The sequence below is a fragment of the Puntigrus tetrazona genome, chromosome 18, assembly GCF_018831695.1.
Source record: "Puntigrus tetrazona isolate hp1 chromosome 18, ASM1883169v1, whole genome shotgun sequence".
Taxonomy (NCBI): Eukaryota; Metazoa; Chordata; class Actinopteri; order Cypriniformes; family Cyprinidae; genus Puntigrus; species Puntigrus tetrazona.
The window spans coordinates 6320499-6343532 of NC_056716.1; the positions used below are offsets into that span (position 1 = coordinate 6320499).

General features: G+C 39.0%; 2 protein-coding genes across 2 annotated transcripts; both read right to left on the minus strand.

Annotated features, from left to right (window-relative positions):
* Window positions 1–3327, minus strand: LOC122322979 (extracellular calcium-sensing receptor-like). Its single transcript, XM_043216596.1, has 6 exons — window positions 3028–3327; window positions 2558–2846; window positions 1688–2443; window positions 1292–1519; window positions 1062–1185; window positions 1–917 (listed from the first exon to the last, which is right to left on the minus strand). Exons 1-6 carry the CDS (start codon window positions 3231–3233, stop codon window positions 1–3), a joined length of 2520 nt encoding a protein of 839 aa, XP_043072531.1. The 5' UTR covers window positions 3234–3327.
* A 13103-nt stretch (window positions 3328–16430) lies between these two features.
* Window positions 16431–19676, minus strand: LOC122362609 (extracellular calcium-sensing receptor-like). The gene is made up of 6 exons (XM_043264146.1): window positions 19440–19676; window positions 18947–19235; window positions 18075–18830; window positions 17750–17977; window positions 17535–17658; window positions 16431–17347 (listed from the first exon to the last, which is right to left on the minus strand). Exons 1-6 carry the CDS (start codon window positions 19643–19645, stop codon window positions 16431–16433), a joined length of 2520 nt encoding a protein of 839 aa, XP_043120081.1. The 5' UTR covers window positions 19646–19676.
* Window positions 19677–23034: the final 3358 nt, after the last annotated feature.

A 23034-nucleotide genomic window follows, 5' to 3' on the forward strand; every position in this document is an offset into this window, starting at 1 on the left:
TTATTTCTCAGTAGAACGTGTCACTTTTCCCATCACATGTTGCCTTGTATTTTGGTCAGGCTTTAAAAGAATGATATAACATTTAGGTGCAAATATGCAGAATAGTAAACCAAAGCTTGAGGCTAAAATAGCAAAAATCTCAACAGCTACAGTAAATTTTCCAGGAGAACTTACATAAGCTGGGATAAAAGTAATCCATACAGCACAGAATATAAACATACTAAATGTGATAAATTTGGCTTCATTAAAGTTATCAGGAAGTGTGCGAGCAAGGTAAGCCAAAATGAAACATAAGACAGCCAATAGGCCAATATACCCCAGCACCGCCCAGAAGCCTAAAGAAGAACCAAGACTGCACTCAAGAATTATCTTTTCCTTATAATATTTCATATTTTTGTGAGGAAATGGAGGAGATATTGTTAACCAAAGTATACAAATAAGAACCTGTATAAGTGTAAAAGCAAGAACACAGAGTCGTTGTTGCGCAGGCCCAAACCATTTCATGACATTACTTCCCGGAAGTGTAGCTTTGAAGGCCATTAACACAACTATTGTTTTCCCCAAAACACAGGAGATACAGAGAACAAAAGTGATCCCAAACGCTGTGTGACGCAACATACAGGACCACTCAGTTGGCCGACCAATGAAAGTAAGTGAACAGAGAAAACACAGAGTCAGTGAGAAGAGCAGCAGGAAGCTGAGCTCTGAGTTGTTGGCTTTTACTATGGGGGTGTCTGTCTTGCTGTAAAACAGGATGGCCACCAATACAGTTATTCCTACTCCAAAGACTGAGAATAAGATTAGCACTATACCCATAATTTCTGTGAAACTCAGAAACTCTACAGCCTTTAAAACACATTTATTTTTCTCAGCATTAGACCAGTATTCACCTGGACACTGCTTGCAGTTAATTGAATCTGCAAAGGAAGTTATAGTTATTGCCGAAAAGGTCATAAATTAACTCCCATGATAAAAAAAATTAATCTTTAAAAATGAAAAAAGATAGCAAAAAGAACAACTAATAAATTTTTTTTGGAACTCTAAGATGAACTGAGGATTACCTGTCTCATTACTGATTTCTCCTTCTGCACATGGAATACAGTCATAACAGCAGACAGGTCTTCCTTTCTGCCCAGCCTTCCTAGTGCCTGGAGGACAGCTTTCACTGCACACAGACCTTGGCTTCTACATGTAAAAATGTAATTATACATAAAAATTTATATTAACTCTAATAATTTTGATTTTTCAGTTATGACATGCAGAATATAGAATGTTTTGAACTGCCATTTACCTCCAGTTGACCTCCAGACCAAATAATATTTTCAGTGTTAAGCATAAAGCTTTGATCAGGTGGCAGTGAGGCATCAAAGTAACCTACTGGTTTAAACTGGAATGATCCATCTGACTCTTGTTGCCAGTTCACAACTTCATAGTGGGCTACTGTGCCACCAGTGCTGTCAAACCACACATGATCTCCAAATTTTACAGTGAAATTTACCTTTTTCAAAGCTTCAACCACCTAGCAAAAAAATGTATGCTTTAAGTTCATTACCATGTGTATTTCTGTGTAATATGTTAAATAATATATCTATATCTATCTATCTATCTATATATATCTATATATATCTATATATATATATATATATATATATATATATATATATATATCTATATATATCTATATTACCTGTATTGGTTGTATTGTCAGGATTTTCTCACAACCTGCTTGTTCTTTGCAATTCAATAGTCTGTGCAGGGAATGAGCCACAGCATAAACTGCTTTGTAGACATTGCTTGCATATCTTTGTTCAGGCACATCTTCATTGTAACCTTTTAGTGTAAGTAGATCTTGATATCTGCTGCAGATGAATGCAAGTTGTGAAGAGTTCCCCTCAGTCTTTGAGCATGGAAAAGCTGTCTCCCAGAATGATTTAAGGACATAGTCTGCGAATCCTTCAATATTGATTTTTCTAAATGCAAATCCCAATGACCCTCCCATTACAAGAAAGCTGTTTGGAGTGATTAAACTTTTTGCAGTTATCCATCCTTCCCCTCCAACCAATTGAAATCCTGTAATATTCTGAATGCTTAGTTGCTCAATAAGTAAGCCCATCTCAACAAGTGAAACAAAGGCAACAATCACTTTTGCTGTGCTTCTTTTAATTGTTTCTATTACTTTTTTCAGTTTTTCTGGCTCTGTTCGGTAGAATTTTACTGAATACTCCACACAAATCCCTTCCTTCTGAGCTGTATTGAGAAATATAGACATAACATTGTTCCCATAGTCATTGTCACTGTTCACAGCTCCCACCCAAGACCAGCCTAAGTTCTTCACTATATATGCAAGTGCCCTGCCTTGGTGGTAATCACTAGCAATAGTCCTGAAGAATGAAGGATAGTTTTTTCTGTTGCTGAGACATTCACATGAGGCTGAGTGACTTATCTGAGAGAGATACAGATTAAAACATGATAGTAATAATAAAATAAAAAAAAATATTCTGTGAAACCATTATCAGTTAGTTGATTTTGTTAAAACTTTGCTGGTACTACTCCTTACCACTGGAATTTTAAAAGGTCCTGTAGTTCTTGACAGAATGACTGTGGCAGAGGACTCTGTTTCTCCTATGATAGCATGTATAGGAGACTGTCTCGTGCAACTGTATTCTGCTTCCAGCTCCGGTCCATTCATCAGTCCCATAGTTGCACTCATCGCAGATAGTCTTGAACCACAGGTATCATAAATCCGGAATCCAATAGAAACATTTGGGAGCAAACTTTTACTTCTGTTAATTTCTTCAATAGCAAAAATCATAATTTGAGCCATACGAAAATCTCTTAAATTCACACTGTGAAAATATTAAACAAAAAAATATACATAGCAGCTTAATAAACATATTGAAAAGTGAATTATTTGCATTCAGCTTTTTGAAGAAAAAAAATGCTTAAAACAGACTGATATTCCAAATGTGTCAATTTGCTGTTATAAAATACAGCCTAATCTGTTATAATGATTTCAATGTAACTAACCTGGAGCATGACAGAAGCTGAGGTTTTTGTACAAACTCTAATGAAGGCAATGTCTCTTTACTGCGTATTGCAAAAAGTGCTCCAATGATTACATCTCCATTCTTGGAAAGCAGTGGGTACTTAGGGTCTCCCATCATTCGGCAAAGTGTGTTTCCAGCCTTGGTATGAAGATGATGGAAAAGCAGGATGTAAAGAAACAGAAGCATCCTAAAGATTGAACTCAACTGTGGTTGCCAAATGTAAGTTCTCTGTCACAGTATTTGTATTGTTATAGCAATTAGTATGGATGAATGATTGTGAATGTAGCCAGTGACCTCACAGCATTTTATTTATGTAATACATAAGTCATCTACAAATTCAAATGCATATCTTTATCCAGGTGGACTTTTTGTGACATAGTAGAAGGAAAGTGCTTTTACCCTTATATGCATGAAATCAGTTGTGGGTTTTAAAAAAAAGTGAAAGAAATTATGTCTTTACTGCCTTGAGAAATGCAGTTATCTCTCTCTCTCTCTCTCTCTCTCTCTCTCTCTCTCTCTCTCTCTCTCTCTCTCTCTCTCTCTCTCTTTCTCTCTCTGTATGTGTTTAAAGCTTTTGAAACATGTTGATAATGTCACTCGGCTACATATCTCTATTTATACTTTCGTCTTTATCTATTTCTGAAACTCCATAAATGTCAATTTGTTCAAGATTTAGCCCACATTCTTCTTTGACTGAATTAATTTCCCCTGTTCTCTTTCAGTTGGTCACTCCGGGTGACGTCAGATGACTGACGATTTGGGATCTCGCTTCGAGAGACCAGTCTACTTTGAGTGTATTTAAACAAGTCAATGAAGATTGCCATGCGCTAACTGCATACAGCTGCCACTGATTACAGCAGGAGTAAAAATGAGTAGCAGGTGCAGCGCATATTCTGCTTTTCACTTCGGAGCCAATCGTGACCATTCTGCTCCAAAGACATCTACTGGAGGTCATTTCCACTGTCGACTGGATTGCCATAGAGTAAGGTGGCCATCTCCTGTTTGCCTCAGCACTATCAAAGCTAAAAGAGCTAGCTCAGTTTTCTGGATGTGGTCGTTACCTGGTGCCGGGTGATGGTCATGATCGTTGCCACACTGGGACACTGCCACACCTTCCCACACTGGGAACAGGACTCAAACACGAAGAGGCTCCGGGGGCATATGGCAGCCGCGGCAGCAGTCACGCAACTGGGGCTGCTCCATATGAGACCGCTTCAACATTGGCTCCACGACCAAATCCCGAGGCACTCACCAGGTTCAAATAAAACCGACCTGCCACCAAATCTTCACCCCGCGGTCAGACTTCTTGTTCCTTCGGGCTGGAATGCCCCTGGAGCAGGTCTCCAGTTATGCTGTGGTCTTCACAAATGTCTCCACCACTGGCTGGGGGGCCACGTACAATGGCCATGCAGTGTCGGGGGTTTGGACAGGCCCTCAACTGCAAACTTGCTGGCAGTATGACTTGCCCTGGGCCATCTCAAAAACTGCCTTTGGGGCAGGCATGTACTGGTCTGCACGGACAACACATCGACCATTGTGTACAACTGACAAGGTGGTCTGTGCTCCTGTTGCATGTCACAACTCGCCCATCACATCCTTCTATGGAGTCAGAAGCACCTGAAGTCGTTTCACGCCATTCACATTCAGGGCATGTGCAACCAGGCAGTCGTCGAACTGTTGCGAGCTGCACTTCCCGGAGAATGGAGACTCCATCCTCAAACGGTTCAGCTGATTTGGGAGCATTTTGAAGCCACTCAGGTAGACCTGTTTGCCTCTCCAGAGACCTCTCACTGCCAGCTGTTTTTCTTCCTGACTCAGGGAGCACTCGGCATAGACAGCTGGCCACGGGATCTTCGCAAGTATGCAATGTAATGCAATAAGACTAATCTGAGAAGGGATATCCAAAGGAACAAAAGGACTTCAAAAAGAGCAAACAACGCCCCTGTTTTTTGTCATCTCTTTTTTTACGACATCCTCTTCAGCTCTTCCTGCTTCCCCTCCTTCTGCCCAAATGACTTGGCTTAAAGTTCATTAAGAATAAGGCATTATATGTCATGTGTCTTGTTTACCTATTGTTCTTCACTTTCATTTTGGTCTCATTTGAAAGATCTCAGTGCGATTGGTAAATTGGTCTCAATTGCACTTCATTTGCATTATGGAAAAGATTGAAAACTTGGTAGAACTGTATTCTCCTTTAGGGTCTCTGAAAGAGTTCCAGACAGGTGTGACCCTGGAGCATGGGAACCTAAACACCAAAAGGTTTTTACAACTGAATTTGGGATCTCTTTGTCTGGTCTGAGTATATAAGGAAAGTGACAAAACATAACAAGGCGCGATTCTGAAGTAGGTTAGTGACTTTTGAGGTTTTCTGCATTGTTGGCGTGCTAGGGTGAGTCAGATCAGCAGTTACATGTAAATATAGCTAAAATCACAAAAATGTTTAGTCAGATAAAATTATGTGAATAGTCAGAATTAAAATTGGAAAGCAAAAGATTAATAAATATAAGTGATTTTTAAAGAAACGCAAGAAAAAGACAGAACGCGCATTAACCTTCAACCTGGGCCTCTGGATTCCATTCTTTAGGAAAGGGAGGACTGTAACACCACGTTGACCGGACATAAAGCAAAGGGGAATGTCATATCCAAGCTGAGGATGGCCCACTGGATAGTGTACGCCATTACCCTGGCCGACCAAGCACAGGCCCTGCCCTGCCAATTCAGGTTACGAGCACACTCAACAAGAAATGTTGCATCGTCCTGACGCTGGCTCATGGCGCCTCGCTGGCAGATATCTGTAGAGCTTCGGGCTGGGCGACCCCTAATACATTTGCTAGATTCTACATGTGGAACTGGTATCCCCCTGTGTTCTCACCTCAAATGGGTAGAAGCACCAAGAGGCCCGGTTTCGGGTCGGCTTGTGAAACGGTTCCAGAGAGCGTTCATGCAGTAGACCCTATCGAGCTCCTCCATTCCCCTCGACAGCATCTGGCGCCAGGCCCTCTTGATGAATCTGTGAGAACCGGTGAGGGGAGCCATACATGAACGATGGGCAAGGCAAGGCAAGGCAAGGCAAGTTTATTTATATAGCACATTTCATACACAATGGTAATTCAAAGTGCTTTACAAAAGAGGAAATAAAATAATTACAAGATTTAAATAACAATAAAAGAAATTAAAATAAAATAAAAACACTGATTTAAGATAAATTGAATTTAAAGCAAAAGAGATTGATTTAAAACAGTTAAAAATAAAAGAAGCAAAGTAGCACAGTTCAGTGACGCAGCACAGTGCTCATTCTGTAAATGCACAACTAAACAGATGAGTTTTGAGTCTGGATTTAAAAGTGACTAATGTTTCAGCACATCTGATCTCTTCAGGAAGCTGGTTCCAGATGCGAGCAGCATAATAACTAAAAGCAGATTCTCCTTGTTTGGTGTGAACCTTTGGTATTTCTAACTGACTTGATCCTAGTGATCTGAGTGGTCTGTTAGGTGTATAAATAGTGATCATATCTGCAAGGTATTTAGGTCCTAGTCCATTGAGTGATTTATAAACGAGTAAAAGTGCTTTAAAATCAATTCTAAATGTCACTGGAAGCCAGTGTAAGGACCTGAGGACTGGTGTGATGTGCTCTGATTTTCTGGTTCGAGTCAGGATCCTGGCAGCAGCGTTCTGGATGAGCTGCAGCTGTCTGATGGTCTTTTTGGGAAGGCCAGTGAGGAGACCATTACAATAGTCCACCCTGCTGGTGATGAAGGCATGGACTAGTTTCTCCAGGTCTTGCCTGGGCACAAAGCATCTGATTCTTGCAATATTTTTTAGGTGGTAGTACGCTGATTTAGTCACTGCTTTGACATGACAGCTGAAACTAAGATCGGTCTCTAGAATCACACCAAGATTCTTGACTTGCCTTTTGGTTGTTTGACCCCTTGAGTCAAGGTATGCATTCACCTTGTGAACTTCATCTTTATTTCCAAACGCAATGACCTCAGTTTTCTCCTTGTTTAACTGAAGAAAATTTTGGCACATCCAACTGTTGATTTCATCAATGCATTGGCAGAGTGAGTCAATGGGGCTGTAGTCATTTGGTGATAAGGCTAGGTAAATCTGTGTGTCGTCAGCATAGCTGTGATAGGCAATTTGATTCTTTCTCATTATTTGACTTAGTGGGAGCATATACAGGCTAAACAAGAGCGGCGCAAGAATTGAGCCTTGTGGGACTCCGCATGTCATGGACGTCCACTTAGACTTATGCTCTCCTATACTCACATAATAACCCCTCCTCTAAATATGACCTGAACCAGTTTAGAGCCATTCCAGAAAGCCTGACCCAGTTTTCCAGTCTGTCTAGAAGAATGTTATGATCGACAGTGTCAAACGCAGCACTAAGATCTAGTAGTACCAGCACTGATATTTTACCAGAATCAGAGTTTAGGCGAATATCATTTATTATCTTAACTAACGCTGTCTCTGTGCTGTGGTGCGGTCTGAAACCAGATTGAAAATTATCCAGATAACCATTTGAGTTCAAGTAGCTGTTCAGCTGATTCAGAACTACCTTTTCAATGATCTTGCCTATGACCGGAAGATTTGATATCGGTCTATAGGTACTCAATATGGTGTTATCAAGATTTCTCTTTTTCAGGAGGGGCTTAACAACCGCAGTTTTCAGGGCGTTTGGAAAAGACCCAGAAAGAAGTGATGTGTTCACCACTTCTAAGATGTCAGCTTTTAAACAGTTAAACACGCTTTTGAGAAAAGATGTGGGGAGTGTGTCAAGACAGCAGGTTGAGGATTTTAGGTGCTGTACTACTTCCTCCAAAGTTTTGCTATCAATTGCTTCAAAAATACACATAGTGACTCCTTTTTGAGATTGTGGTTGAATCTGACATATCTCTACATCATCTGATGTTTTAATCGCCTTTCTGATATTTTCGATCTTCTCAGAAAAGAATGAGGCAAACTCATTGCATTTGCTGTCAGAAAGCATTTCACTGGGAATCTGACTTGGGGGGTTTGTCTCTCAACCATAGCAAAAAGAGTGCGGGTGTTGTTCAGGTTACTATTTATAAGGTTTGAGAAAAACTTCTGTCGTGCTGTGGCTAATTCCACATTAAAAGCATGCAGGCTGTCTTTATAGATGCTATAGTGGATTTCAAGTTTTGTCTTCCGATAGCCAAGATATCTTTTAAAAAATATTGGTAATATTTTAGTAATGACATTACAAATTAATGCATTAAACTATTATTTTTCAGCTGCAGATTATGCCATTGATTTCAGAATGCTAGCAGCTCAAAGTGGTTGGAATGTCGTCCTAAAAGCCGTCTTTATCAAGAGTCTATCACCTGAGCTTCAAACAGAGCTGGCTTCTCATGGAAAAAAACTCTCCCTTCTCCGATTTCTTAACAATAGGAATTGACAATCTTATGAGACATAACCCTAAGAGTAAAAGCACAAAATCTGAACACTATTTTCCTACCACATCCATGTCCATGAACCACGTACCAATTGGGGTTGTCCAAACTGTCTGATGGAGAAATAGAGAGACACCGAACTCTCCATCTATGCTTCTACTGTGGAGCCACGGGACACGGATGCCCACTCAAATCCTCTGCACCGCGGGTGACTATCAATCACTTTTCATTCCTCTCCAACAAGCCTTTTGCTCTTCCCATAACTCTAAAAACTAATCTTCTATCCATTAATCTAACATCCATTCCGGAGCCGCTCTGAATCCATTCAACAGCAACATAGTCACCAAGTTCAACATCCCCATTCAACCTTGTACTCCTACCATTAAAATTAAAAGCATCAATGACACATATATTGGCAAAGGTATCACGTTACAAACCCAAACAGTCACCATCCAAGTAGGTCTACTACATCAAGAATCAATATCTCTCTATGTAGTCGATTAACCTCAACATGAAATCATCCTAGGATTCCCATGGCTCTCTTCCCACGATCCCAACATATCATGGCGAAATGGTGAACTCCTAACTTGGTCCCAGTTCTGTCTGAGCCACTGCCTACCCTCCAAAATCTTACCCTGCCTAACCACCAGCGTTGAAAGTCCAGACACCCATCAGACTGTAAACACAATCACAATCTCCCGAAAGCTCACCAGCGCTGAAAAGAACTATGACATCAATCAGTCAATCAATCAATCAATCAATCATTTTATTTATATAGCGCTTTTAACAACACAGGTTGCATCAAAGCACTGTACAGTATAATGTAGAAGAGTACAATGACAGGGATGTATAATGACGAGAGTGACCAATTTCTTATTAAATGCAGAGACGGTCTCTGTAATCAATTCAACGTTAAATCACTAGAGGTTAAGTGTCCCCAACCAAGTAAGCCAGAGGCGACAGTGGCAAGGAAACAAAACCCCATGCATACAGAATGGAGAAAAAAAAAACCTTGGGAGAAACCAGACTCAGTTGGGGTCAGTTCTCCTCTGACTGGACGCCCATCACTTAACTTCCAGTTCAATTTTAAATGCAGCTGTGTCAGATAGTGTAAATGACTTAGTGTGTGTGTATGTGTGTGTGCATCAGGATCTGGTGATCTGTCAACGGGCGCATCTAGGTTTTCTGGTCTCTGATGAACATAATCTGTGTTGAAATAATCTGTGACGGTGGATCAGTGTTGATCCACCGTCTAGTCTGGATACCAACTGTGAAAACAGATTGAGAAAGAGACAGGACTAATATTAGCATAGATGCCATTCTTTTTACGATGTCACAAGTACATCGTATTTTAGGAGTAGTGTTCCCGGTTCCAGCAAATCTAAGTAATGCAGCCTAAAAATCCTTTAACGGATTTGAATAATAAAAAGTGTGTTGGTGTGTTATGTGTAGGCTAAGTTAAAAAGATGTGTCTTTAATCTAGATTTAAACTGGCGGAGTGTGTCTGCTTCCCGAACAGAGTTAGGGAGATTGTTCCAGAGTTTAGGTGCTAGATAGGAAAAGGATCTGCCGCCCGCAGTTGATTTTGATATTCTAGGTATTATCAAATGGCCAGAGTTTTGAGAACGTAGCGGATGTGCAGGACTATAATGTGATAAGAGCTTGCTCGAGTATTGAGGAGCTAAACCATTCAGGGCTTTATAAGTAATTAATAAGAATTTAAAATTTATCCGATGTTTGATAGGGAGCCAGTGCAGTGTTAGCAGAACCGGGCTAATGTGATCATACTTCCTAGCTCTAGTAAGGACTCTGGCTGCTGCGTTTTGGACTAGCTAAAGTTTGTTTATCAAGCGTGCAGAACAACCACCCAATAAAGCATTACAATAATCTAACCTCGAGGTCATAAATGCATGAATTAATATTTCTGCATTAGAGGTTGAAAGCATAGGTCGTAATTTAGATATATTTTTAAGATGGAAAAACACAGTTTTACAGATGCTAGAAACATGATTTTCGAAGGAAAGATTGCTGTCAAACAGCACACCTAGGTTCCTAACTGATGATGAAGAATTAACAGAGCAGCCATCAAGTGATAGGCTGTGTTCTAGATTATTATATGTGGGTTTTTTTAGGTCCAATTATTAGCACCTCTGTTTTTTCAGAATTTAGCATTAGGAAGTTACTCAACATCCAGCTTTTTATATCGACTATGCATTCTGTTAGATTCTCAATTTGGTGTGTATCACCAGGCTGCGCTTAAATATAGCGCTGAGTATCATCAGCATAGCAGTGAAAGCTAACACCATGACTCCTGATAATATCTCCCAGAGGTATCATGTATAGGTTGAAAAGTAACGTTCCTAGCACTGAGCCTTGAGGAACTCCATATTTCACTTGTGATTGATATGATACCTCCTCATTTAATGCTACAAACTGATAGCGGTCAGATAGATATGATTTAAACCATGCTAAGGCGCTTCCTCTAATGCCAACATAGTTTTCTAGTCTATCCAAGAGAATGTTGTGATCGATTGTATCGAATGCTGTGCTAAGATCTAATAGCACTAATAACAAGATAAAACCACGATCCGATGATAAAAGCAGGTCATTAGTAACTGTAATGAGAGCAGTCTCAGTACTATGGTACGGTCCAAAACCTGATTGGAAATCCTCACAGACACCATTTTTTTCTAAAAAGGAATACAGTTGTGAGGATACTACCTTTTCTAGTATCTTTGACAGAAAAGGGAGATTAGAGATTGGTCTGTAATTTACTAAGTCTTTGGGATCAAGATGTGGTTTCTTAATAAGAGGCTTAACTACAGCCAGTTTGAAGGTTTTGGGAACATATCCTAATGACAATGATGAATTAATAATGTTCAAAATAGGATCTATGACTTCTGGAAGCAAATCTTTTAATAGTTTAGATGGAATAGAGATGGAATACTTCTAATTTAGTTTTTCTCCACCTGCGCTCCATTTTCCGGGCTGCTCTCTTTAGGATGTGTGTGTTGTCATTATAACATGGAGTCAGTTTTCTTTTATCTTTTTTAAGTGCAAAGGAGCAACTGTATCTAAAGTGCTAGAAAAAAGAGAGTGCATAGTTTCTGTTATATCATCAAGTTTTTGTGTCGTATTGGATGTGCTCTAAGGAATTGAGATAAGTCAGGAAGATTACTTAGAAAGCTTTCTTTTGTGGTGGAAGTGATGGTTCTACCATACTTGTAATAAGGTGCAGAGTTTACAGGTTTAACTATACAGAGTTCACACAAGACTAGATGGTGATCTGAAATGTCATCACTTTGCTGCAGTACTTCAACCATTTTAACATCCATTCCATGTGACAGTATTAGATCTAGAGTATGATTTCTACAATGAGTAGGTCCAGAGACATATTGTCTAACCTCAACGGAGTTCAGAATGTCTAAGAAAGCTGATCCTAATGAGTTTTTTTCATTATCAACATGGATATTAAAATCGCCAACAATTAAGACTTTATCTGCGGTCAGTACTAACTCAGTTAGAAAATCAGCTAATTCTTTAATGAAATCTGTGTTGTGCCCTGGTGGCCTGTATACAGTAGCCAGTACAAACATGACAGAAGATTTATCACTAGCACATGATTCTGTAGATAATGTTATATGCAGCACCAAAACTTCAAATGAGTTATACTTAAAGCCTGCCATCTGAGAAGTAATAAGAATATTGTTATAAATTGTAGCAACACCTCCCCCTTTACCTTTTAAACGTGGCTCATTTTTATAGAAATAATTTTGGGGGGTAGATTCATTTAGAGTAATATATTCTTTTGGTTTTAGCCAGGTTTCTGTCAAACAAATCAAATCTAGCTTCTGATCTTTGATCAAATCATATATATAAAGTGCTTTTGTGGAAAGTGATCTAATATTTAGCAAGCCAAGTTTTATCGTTTGCTTATTTGAATTATAGGTAGTTTTAATTTGTTGGACATTAATTAAATTATTGCTTTTGATTTGGTTTGGACGTTCTCTGCATATTCTAATTCGGGGAACAGACACAGTCTCTATAGTGTGATATCTAGGTGAAAGAGTCTCTATGTGTTGAGAATTAACTGCCTTCTGTGACGTGAGGCAGCTAGCAGATGGTCGGTTTAGCCAGTCTGTCTGCTTCCTGACCTGGGCACATCGGTAATAAGGAACTCTTGGCAATGAAAGCAGCAATCGAGGAATGGCAACATTGGCTAGAGGGGACTATTCACCCATTCCAAGTCTTAACCGACCACCGCAACCTTGAATACATTAAGGGAGCAAAATGTCTAAACACCTGTCAAGCATGCTGGGCCCTTTTCTTCACCAGATTCAAAGTCACGAACCATCCGGGTAGCAAAAACAGAAAGGCAGATGCTCTATCACGACGCTATGATCCTCAATAAAGTTCTTCCAATCCTGAACCCATTCTTTCACCATCCATCATTCTAGCAGGCCCAACAGCAAGAGCCACCACGTTCCAGGCGACCTAATACGAGTCATGCAGTGGGTTCACACCTCCTTCCAGGCCGGACATCCTGGATTATCTTGCACAATTCATCTGATCCAAAACTCCTTTTGGTGGCTGGACATGATACGTCAAATCACCACCTATGTCAAGTCATGCTCTGTATGTGCTCAATCAAAAACCCCTAAAGAACTACCCTCTGGTCTACTCCAGTCACTACCCATTCCACAACAAACTTGGTCCCACCTGTCCATTGATTTCATTACTGACCTACCCCCCTCCAACAACTATACCATCATCTTAGTGATTATAGACCCCTTCTCAAAGTCATGCAGAGTCATACCCTTAAAGGGACTCCCCACTGCTATGGAAACTGCCCTAGCACTCTTTCATTGTGAAAGAGTGCTAGGGCAGTTTCCATAGCAGTGGTGTTTCGAGTGTATGGACTTCCTGAAGACATTATCAGCGACCGCGGAAAACAATTCACCTCTCAGGTGTGGCAGGCTTTTTGCAAACAGCTTGACATTATTGTTAGTCTCATGTCCGGATATCACCCTCAATCAAATGGTCAAGTAGAACGTCTGAACCAAGAAATCGGCAGATATCTGAGGACCTATTGTTGTTGGGAGCAGCATCGACTTTCTCCCATGGGCTGAATACGCTCAAAACTCCCTAACTCACTCATCCACCGGTCTAACCCCCATTCCAGTGCGTCCTGGGGTTCCAGCTCCCCATGTTCCTGTGGTCAGGAAAACCTTTGTCTGTACCTGCCGTGGATGACTGGATTCATCGTAGGGAGAGGGTGTGGGACAGCGCCCATGTACGCCTTCAACGAGCAGTCTGGAACCAAGAAATCCAAGTGAACAGGCGTCGGCAACCACACCCTCCCTACCAACCGGGACAACGGGTCTGGCTCTCGACCATGGACATCAAGCTGCGGCTTCCAAGCAGGAAGCTCAGCCCCAGGTACGTGGGTTCTTTTAAAATTCTCCAAAGAATTAATGATGTGACCAATCGGCTTGAGATTCCTGCTAACTATCGCATCTCTCTGTTCTTCCCATGTGTCCCTCCTGAAACTGGTCCATGTGGATGCTGACCCTGGCCACGAGATCCCAGAACCACCCCCACCACTGGACATTGATGGGGCTCCTGCCTATCAGGTGAAGGAACTGATGGACTCAAGGCAAAGAGGGTGTCAGCTCCAGTATCTCCTGGATTGGGAGGGATATCATGTAACACCTGGCCACCAGAGGGAACCCTCACCCGAATACTAGCCTGACTCACCCATTACTGCTTCATGGGTAACTTCCTGTTTGAGGGCTATTTAAACAGAGACTCTTCCACCTATGCTTTGTGAAGTATTGCCAGTCTTACCGAGTGTTGTTTCCTATTGTTCTGATTGATTACCACATGTATGACCTTGCCTGTTTGATTATCCTTTGTCTCTTGGATTCTGTTTTGATAATGACTCATTGCCTGCCTACTGACACCGTATTCAGATCTTCCTCAAATCTGTTTGCTGTTCGGACTTGTCTTCCTGGTATCGACCCTGTACTGGTTTACTGTTTGTCTATTGTCTCAGTCTTCATTAAAACTTTTGCACATGGATTCTACCATGCCTTCTGGGTCCTCATTACAGAAAGCTTCTATTTATGAGGGGCAGTAACATTTTTAAGTGGACATTTTTATCTAGCATAAAACTAAACTGGGTTAAAAATGTGTTTAAAATTGTTCATCATGGTCCATTTATGTACACAATAATGTAAAATAGAATAAATACATTACATTTAATTTTGGTAAGATATAGCTCAACATTTAACAGCTTTATATATTTGTATTTTTTGATACCATTGCAAAAGACGAAACCCAATACAAAAGTGTGATTTGGTTGGTAAAAGTCAAAAACTAACAATTCAGGCTTGACAATTCAGAAAGTGTATGCCAGTGGTCAGCCAGTAAGTTTAGCATTGGGCCAAAAAATCTTTTTGCCACAAGGCTAGCCAGAACATAGTCAAAGGCCTTGCTAAAACACACATGTGGCAGATGCAATGGACAAAAATAACTAAAAGATGACTTAACTTAACTGCCCAGTTGGTACAGTTCTGAAATACTTGTTGGCTAGATTCTCTGCAGGGGTATCCCACTCCACATTAAGGTGCATGTGGCAGCATGCCTCTGGGAGTCAAGGCTCTGTATCTGCAATGCTGCGGGCTGGTCCATGCCCACAACCTCTGTCCAGGTACTTCCATTCTCTCACCCTAGAAACACTGGGAATGGACTTGAAAATCTGGTGGCGTGGGCATCTTGATCCTAAAGAATTGTATGATTCAGCTTGAGTTCCTGAAAAGGAACATACATATTTAACCATGGCTCCTTGAGGAAATGAGATGCTGCATCTCAGTGCCATACTACTGGCATTTCTGTCAGTACAGTTCTTCATGGGTTCAGACTGACACCGATTTTGTCGCACATGCGTTTATACTTCCTGGTCTCTGATGTCACCTGCCTATCACATTGCACCCTTCCATTGGACAGATTGCACAGCAAATACTGTGGTCACGCTGGAGCCATTCCAAAAAATGTTGCATGACACAGCATCTCGTTCCCTCAAGGAACAATGGTTACTGGTCTTCGTTGATTCTATTTGGTTACTATGTGTGTTGTTCAGGCTCCTGCTGTAATTATTATGTAATTATGTATGATTAAATGTTAATTAAATGTTAAATGTTTCCTCAACTCCTTCTTTCTCCCTGCAGCAACGTATTGTGATCACTTATTCACTATAAACATTATTGTGTTAGAACAAGCCTATCGGACATTATATATCCATGATGCTAGCTGGTTTTAAAGAGAAAAAAAAAACTTCCTTGCTCAAAACTGCACTTTAGCATTTTTTAATTTAAATGTCTCTGCTGACCCATTAAACAGTCTTTTGTCTCCATTTAATTGTGGAACAATATTGAAGTTACATAAACATGAAATTTTGACAAAACTGTTTGTTGTGGAACAATTATTATATTAATGAAACCAAAGCCTGTTAGATTTTCGCAAAATTGATTATAGCTCATGTTTAACCAATATAAAGACATCAGAGCCAGCTGTAAATTTCAGATGATCTAGCCAAGGTGACATGCTCTTGGTGGGTTTATGAGTGCTATATGACTGCTAATAATAGACACTGCTAGCATCTAGAATGATTTTATTAGCATTTTGGAGCTTATAGTAGACTCTCTTATAGTTATTTTATATTTTATAATTTAATATAAGATATTTTTAGACTTTGAATACACATGAAATTACAGAGCCCCATACAATCACATAATCAATACATGCTGAAAAGATAAAAAGATGAAAGCATTGAATAAACTAATTACCACAACCAAACTAACTATTGTAACCAAACTATTAAAAATATTATTTCAAGGACCTGTATAATACATATATGAAATCAATACAGAACAATTCTAAATTGCTATGTTAATATAAACATGCCATTTTATTTCACAGTGGGGGATGTCATTTTTCCCATCACATGTTGCTTTGTATTTTGGTCAGGCTTTAAAAGGATGATATAACATTTAGGTGCAAATATGCAGAATAATAAACCAAAGCTTGAGGCTAAAATAGCAAATATCTCAACAGCTACAGTAAATTTTCCAGGAGAACTTACATAAGCTGGGATAAATGTAATCCATACAGCACAGAATATAAACATACTGAATGTAATGAATTTGGCTTCATTGAAGTTATCAGGAAGTGTGCGAGCAAGGAAAGCCAAAATGAAGCACAAAACAGCCAACAGGCCAATATAACCCAGCACCGCCCAGAAGCCTAAAGAAGAACCAAGACTGCACTCAAGAATGATCTTTTCCTTATAATATTTCAAATTTTTTTGAGGAAATGGAGGAGATATTGTTAACCAAAGCATACAGATAAGAACCTGTATAAGTGTAAAAGCAAGAACACAGAGCCGTTGTTGCGCAGGCCCAAACCATTTCATGACATTACTTCCTGGAAGTGTAGCCTTAAAGGCCATTAACACCACTATTGTTTTCCCCAAAACACAGGAGATGCAGAGAACAAAAGTGATCCCAAACACTGTGTGACGCAACATACAGGACCACTCAGTGGGCCGACCAATGAAAGTAAGTGAACAGAGGAAACACAGAGTCAATGAGAAGAGCAACAGGAAGCTCAGCTCTGAGTTGTTGGCTTTTACTATGGGGGTGTCTTTCTTACTATAAAACAGGATGGCCACCAGTGCAGTTATTCCTACTCCAAAGAGTGAGGAAAAGACTAACACTATACCCATAACTTCTGTGAAACTCAGAAACTCTACAGCCTTTAAAACACATTTATTTTTCTCATCATTAGACCAGTATTCACCTGGACACTGCTTGCAGTTAATTGAATCTGGAAAGGAAGTTATGATTACTATTATATATATATATATATATATATATATATATATATATATATATATATATATATATATATATATATATATATATGAAAGAAAATTTGTCTTTAAAAATAAGAATAATGATAAAAAATAATAAAAAAAGCATGCTCTGAAATTTTGAGATGAACTAAAGGTTACCTGTCTCATTACTGATTTCTCCTTCTGCACATGGAATACAGTCATAACAGCAGACAGGTCTTCCTTTCTGTGTAGCCTTCCTAGTGCCTGGAGGACAGCTCTCACTGCACACAGACTTTGGCTTCTGCATGTAAAATTACATTATACATAATTATGTATGTTGAATTCATATTAGTTATATGTGCAGAATATGACATTTTTAAACTGACATGTACCTTCAGTTGTCCTCCAGACCAAATTATATTTTCAGTGTTAAGCATAAAGCTTTTATCAGGTGGCAGTGAGGCATCAAAGTAACCCACTTGTTTAAACTGGAATGATCTTGTAGAGTCCTGCTGCCAGTTCACAATTTCGTACTGGGCTACTGCACCACCAGTGCTGTCAAACCACACACGATCTCCAAATTTTACTGTGAAATTAACTTTTTTCAGAACTTCAACCACCTACCAAAAAAAAAGTTAGTGTATTAGTTATCACTGATAGTGTATTTATGTCAGATTATTATTTTTTTTTTTATTATTATACTTTTTTTTTTTTTACCTGTTTTGGTTGTATTGTCAGGCCTTTCTCACAACCTGCTTGTTCTTTGCAATTCAGTAGTGTGTGTAGGGAATGAGCCACAGCATAAACTGCTTTGTAGACATTGCTTGCATATCTTTGTTCAGGCACATCTTCATTGTAACCTTTTAGTTTAAGTAGATCTTGATATCCGCTGCAGATGAATGCATGTTGTGAAGAATTCCCCTCAGTCTTTGAGCATGGAAAAGCTGTGTCCCAGAATGATTTAAGGACATAGTCTGCAAACCCTTCAATATTGATTTTTCTAAATGCAAATCCCAATGACCCTCCCATTACAAGAAAGCTGTTTGGAGTGAGTAAACTCTTTGCAGTTATCCATCCTCCCCCTCCAACTAACTGAAACCCTGTAACATTCTGAATACTTAGTTGCTCAATAAGTAAGCCCATCTCAACAAGTGAAACAAATGCAACAATCACTTTTGCTGTGCTTTTTTTAATAGTTTCTACCACTTTTTTGAGTTTTTCTGGCTCTGTTTTGTGGAATTTCACTGAATACTCCACACAAATTCCCTCATTCTGAGCTATATTGAGAAATATAGACATGATATTGTTCCCATAGTCATTATCACTGTTTACAGTTCCCACCCAAGACCAGCTTAAGTGCTTTATTGTATATGCAAGTGCCTTGCCTAGGTGGTAATCACTAGCAATAGTCCTGAAGAATGAAGGATAGTTTTTTCTGTTGCTCAGGCATTCACATGAGGCTGAGTGACTTACCTGAGAGAGACAGAGATAAAATAAAAACAACAACAACAATAATAATAATAATAATAATAATAATAATAATAATAATTTCAGTTGTTTTGTTAAACTTTAGTGGTACTTCTCCTTACCACTGGAATTTTGAAAGGTCCTGTAGTTCTTGACAGAATCACTGTGGCAGAGGTCTCTGTTTCTCCTATGATAGCATGTATAGGAGACTGTCTCTTGCAACTGTATTCTGCTTCAAACTCCGGCCCATTCATCAGTCCCATAGTTGCACTCATGGTAGATAGACTTGAACCGCAGCTATCATAAATGCTGTATCCAATAGAAACATTTGGGAGCAAACTTTTACTTCTGTTAATTTCTTCAATAGCAAAAATCATAATTTGAGCCATCCGAAAATCTCTTAAATTCACACTGTGAAAATATTAAACAAAAATTATACATAGCATTACACATGCATAATAACATTGAAAAGTAAATTATTAGCATTCAGCTTAAAATAAGCTTAAAACAGATTGATATTCCAGATATTTTAATTTGCTATTTTATATATATAAATATATTTAAATAAAACACATATTTTCTGTGGTCTGTTATAATGTTTTCAATGTAACTAACCTGGAGCATGAAAGAAGCTGAGGTTTTTGTGCAAATTCTAATGAAGGCAATGTCTCTTTACTGCGTATTGCAAAAAGTGCTCCTATGATTATGTCTCCATCCATGGAAAGCAGTGGGTACTTAGGGTCTCCCATCATTCGGCAAAGTGTGTTTCCAGCCTTGGTATGAAGATGATGGAAAAGCAGGATGTAAAGAAAGAGAAGCATCCTAAAAACAGAGCTCAATTGTGGTTGCCAAATGTAAGTAACCTGACACAGTATCTGCATTTTTATAGACGCAATTAGCATGGATGAATGATTGTGAAGATAGCTAATGACCTGAAAGCGTTTAATTTGTGAAATCAAATTCCCCACAAAATCAAATGCATTTCTTTATCCAGCTGACCTTTTTTTGTGATTCTGGACAAAAAGCTTTTTGTGTCATAGTAAGTGTAAAGTGCTTTCAACCTTATGTGTATTTATTTTTTTTCTTTCTTTCTTTCACTGCCTACAATAAATGTTTGCACGACTTTCACAATTTGAGTTGAATTATTAAAATAAATGAACTTTTGCATGACATTCTAATTTTTTGAGATGCACCTGTACTCAGGGACTATGACAGTTTTTTGCTATTCGGTTTTGCTCTTTTGGGCATTATGTCACAGACTCAACCATTTCCTGTACAGCAAGAAGACCTACACTAGGGATTTTTTGGATCCTCCATCACAATCTGCTGGCCCTAGATTCACTTGAAGCACCACGTATAGCTGGGCCTCCAGCTCTCGGAGCAGTCACTTGTGCCAGGCTGTCTCCACTAGCAACACAGGATGTGTTGCAAATTAGGGTATACATTTAAATAAAAAAACCCACACATTTTTTGCTGCTAAACATTGTTCAACGACCTGCTGATATAATGGATGTTGATGTCATCTTGTAACCGTTTTGCTAAACTTTGCATATTACATTCTGCATCAGTGACGTCAAATGGTTACACTCGGTGAGCTACTGCCACTTTTTACTGCAACACAACAGTTCTGAAAATAAAATTCTAGAAAGAAACCATATTGTGTCGTTTTTTTATTGTAATTTTAAGTCAAAGGGCAACGAGAGAAGTAATGTATAGTCTCAAATAATAGACAAAATAATGGGAAGATGCCTTTAGACTTATAAAACTTTCTAAAGACCAGTTTCTTTGTCCTCTCCACTTTAGCTCTAATGCTTTTGACTCTTTTAGTAGACCAAGGCTGCCGAAAGAGCTTACAAATAGCTGAGACAAGAAATGCTATGCCATCCAGTTAGGATGTAAACACACCAACGCTTATTATTACTTTGTGGCAACTGGAGGATTTTTTTTTATTGTAGATTTCCCTGAACATCCAGGGCATTTAGACTTCTTGTGGGGGAAAAAAAAAATCATGGTTCGGCTGGTTGGTTTGGTTTGGCTGGCATGGTTTGGTTTAATCCTATGCTTATATCAACCATGTTCTGTAAGCTCTTTTATTTGCTGTGGTCATCAGAATAATGACGTCCCCAACAGTCCAAAATACGTATAAAACAATGTGATTTTTTTTTAAACCATAAACTATTAATGGGTTTTCTTCTACACATTTCAGTAAGGGTGTAAAGAGGTGAGGCAGAAGCCGAGTCAATTTGCAGACATTTATTGAAACAGTTCTACGAAACAACAGGGTAGCACCAACTCAAGAGTCCTGGTCACAGGCAAAGATGTCAAAAACAGGGAATTAGTCCAATCATGCATCAAACAAAGGGGCAATCCAAAAGAGAAATCCAAAAACAGGCAGAATAGCTAAAATACAAAATATGCAGTCTAAACAGGCAAACAAATCTAAACAGTAATCCAAGAGAGTAATCCAGTAAAACAGGCAATACTCATACACATGCAAATAAACAAGATAACAGAAAGAATGCCCTGTATGCAGTGGAACTGGCAATACTTTGCATGGAGCACATGGTTAGCCAGGAAGATAAAAACAGGAAACAGTAGCAGAGGGAGAGCTGGTGGCTAGAACCCCCCCCAACCTAGGTCTAATTATATTTTGAAATTAACAACAGACATGTTGAATGAATTGCAGAAGAAATAAAACACTATTGTGAAAAGGATTAAGTACAAAAAACTGACAAATACCTTGAAAAATACCATTTGATCAATGTCTTAAAGGAATAATTCACCCAGAAATTAAAATTCTGTCATCATTTACTCACTCTCAAATAGTTCCAAACATGTAGGAATTTCTTTGTTCTGCCAAACACAAAGGAAGACACAAAATGCGAATATATCACTGTAATGCCTGACCAGCAGAGGGAGCCCTCGCCTCAGTACTAGCTCGGCTCCTGCCCCAGGTTCTTCTTTGATCATTTCCTGTTTGGAGGCCTTTATATTCTGAGGCTCTCCAACAGGACAATGCGAAATATTGCCAGTCTATCTGCCTTACCAAGCATTTATTCTACTACTGTTCTGATATTCATGTGTATGACCATAGCACGTTCTGTTTCGACTCACCTTCCCTGAATTCTGCCTCTCTATATTGTTTGCCTGATTGGGAGGCCAATGTTGTCCAAGGTGGCCATGGTGTTGCCTGCCCTAATGTGGAACTCATTTGCCTACAGTGGAGAACAAAGTTAAAAGACGTATTTAACATTTGTAAAATATTTATTTACCAAACATCTTTCAAACTGTCATCAGCGTCATGATGTGCAAAAAGAGTCCAAACATGATAGGAAACTCTTGAACCTTCACATATTTATACCATAATATGTCAATAGGCCTGCTTCCATTAACTTGTCATTGTCACCACTCAATGGCAATGAAAATAACCTGTACTTCATCTGAGGATAAAGTGAATCCCTTGAGGTTTGTGTCCTTTAAAAGGTCTCCAAACATAGGTAAGAATGGATTTAGATAGATCTTTGTGGCCTTTGTTGCATCCAAAGATCTAGAGTAATGTTTATAGCAGCCATTTCCTAAACCTTAGGATATGATGAGATGGTGAGGGTCAACCTGATGTCCAATGAGAAGTCCCCTCTTAGGTGGTTGTGTGTTCTAAAGGTCTCCTTTCCTGCCCTGCTAGAGGTTTCTGGCAGATTTCTTGGCATCTTATGTGATATAAACTGCTTATTTGGAATTCCAATTTGACAGTTGATCACTGCATTGATCGGTCAGACTACAACAACTCCTTATCATTTATATAATTCTTATTTATTCAAAAATCCTTGATTATTATTCTTTATTGTCAAGGTGAAATTCTCATAAAGATTCTGCCAAAACACATTTATTTTTTATACTTTATTAATAAGCATTTCTATTAACAAAAAACAAACAAACAAACATCTCAGATTATTCCCCCATGTACCCATTTGTGCAGTTTATCAGTGAAAACAAAATTTTACGAAATTAAGGAAATTACTACTTGAATGTATTATTTTCATTACTAACGCCGTAGTTCCCTGCATTTGTTGCATGAGGACAGCTGCATACAGATGTTTACGTTGTTTAACTAGCATTTAGCATGTTAATACATGCTTTCTTACAATGCATTAGTTAATAAAAAATATATTAATTAATCCTTTGAGTGAGCCATTTAAACATTTTATAAGAC

Bases quoted from the DNA above. Each gene is read 5' to 3' on its own strand.
- LOC122322979 (XM_043216596.1), bottom strand. From the start codon at position 3,233: ATGCTTCTGTTTCTTTACATCCTGCTTTTCCATCATCTTCATACCAAG. The intron at 2,444-2,557 runs GTAAGGAGTAGT...TATCTCTCTCAG, and splicing joins GACCTTTTAAAATTCCAGTG to ATAAGTCACTCAGCCTCATG. The intron at 1,186-1,291 runs GTAAATGGCAGT...TTTTACATGTAG, and splicing joins GGTCTGGAGGTCAACTGGAG to AAGCCAAGGTCTGTGTGCAG.
- LOC122362609 (XM_043264146.1), bottom strand. From the start codon at position 19,645: ATGCTTCTCTTTCTTTACATCCTGCTTTTCCATCATCTTCATACCAAG. The intron at 17,978-18,074 runs GTAAAAAAAAAA...TTTTTTTGGTAG, and splicing joins TGACAATACAACCAAAACAG to GTGGTTGAAGTTCTGAAAAA. The intron at 17,659-17,749 runs GTACATGTCAGT...TTTTACATGCAG, and splicing joins GGTCTGGAGGACAACTGAAG to AAGCCAAAGTCTGTGTGCAG.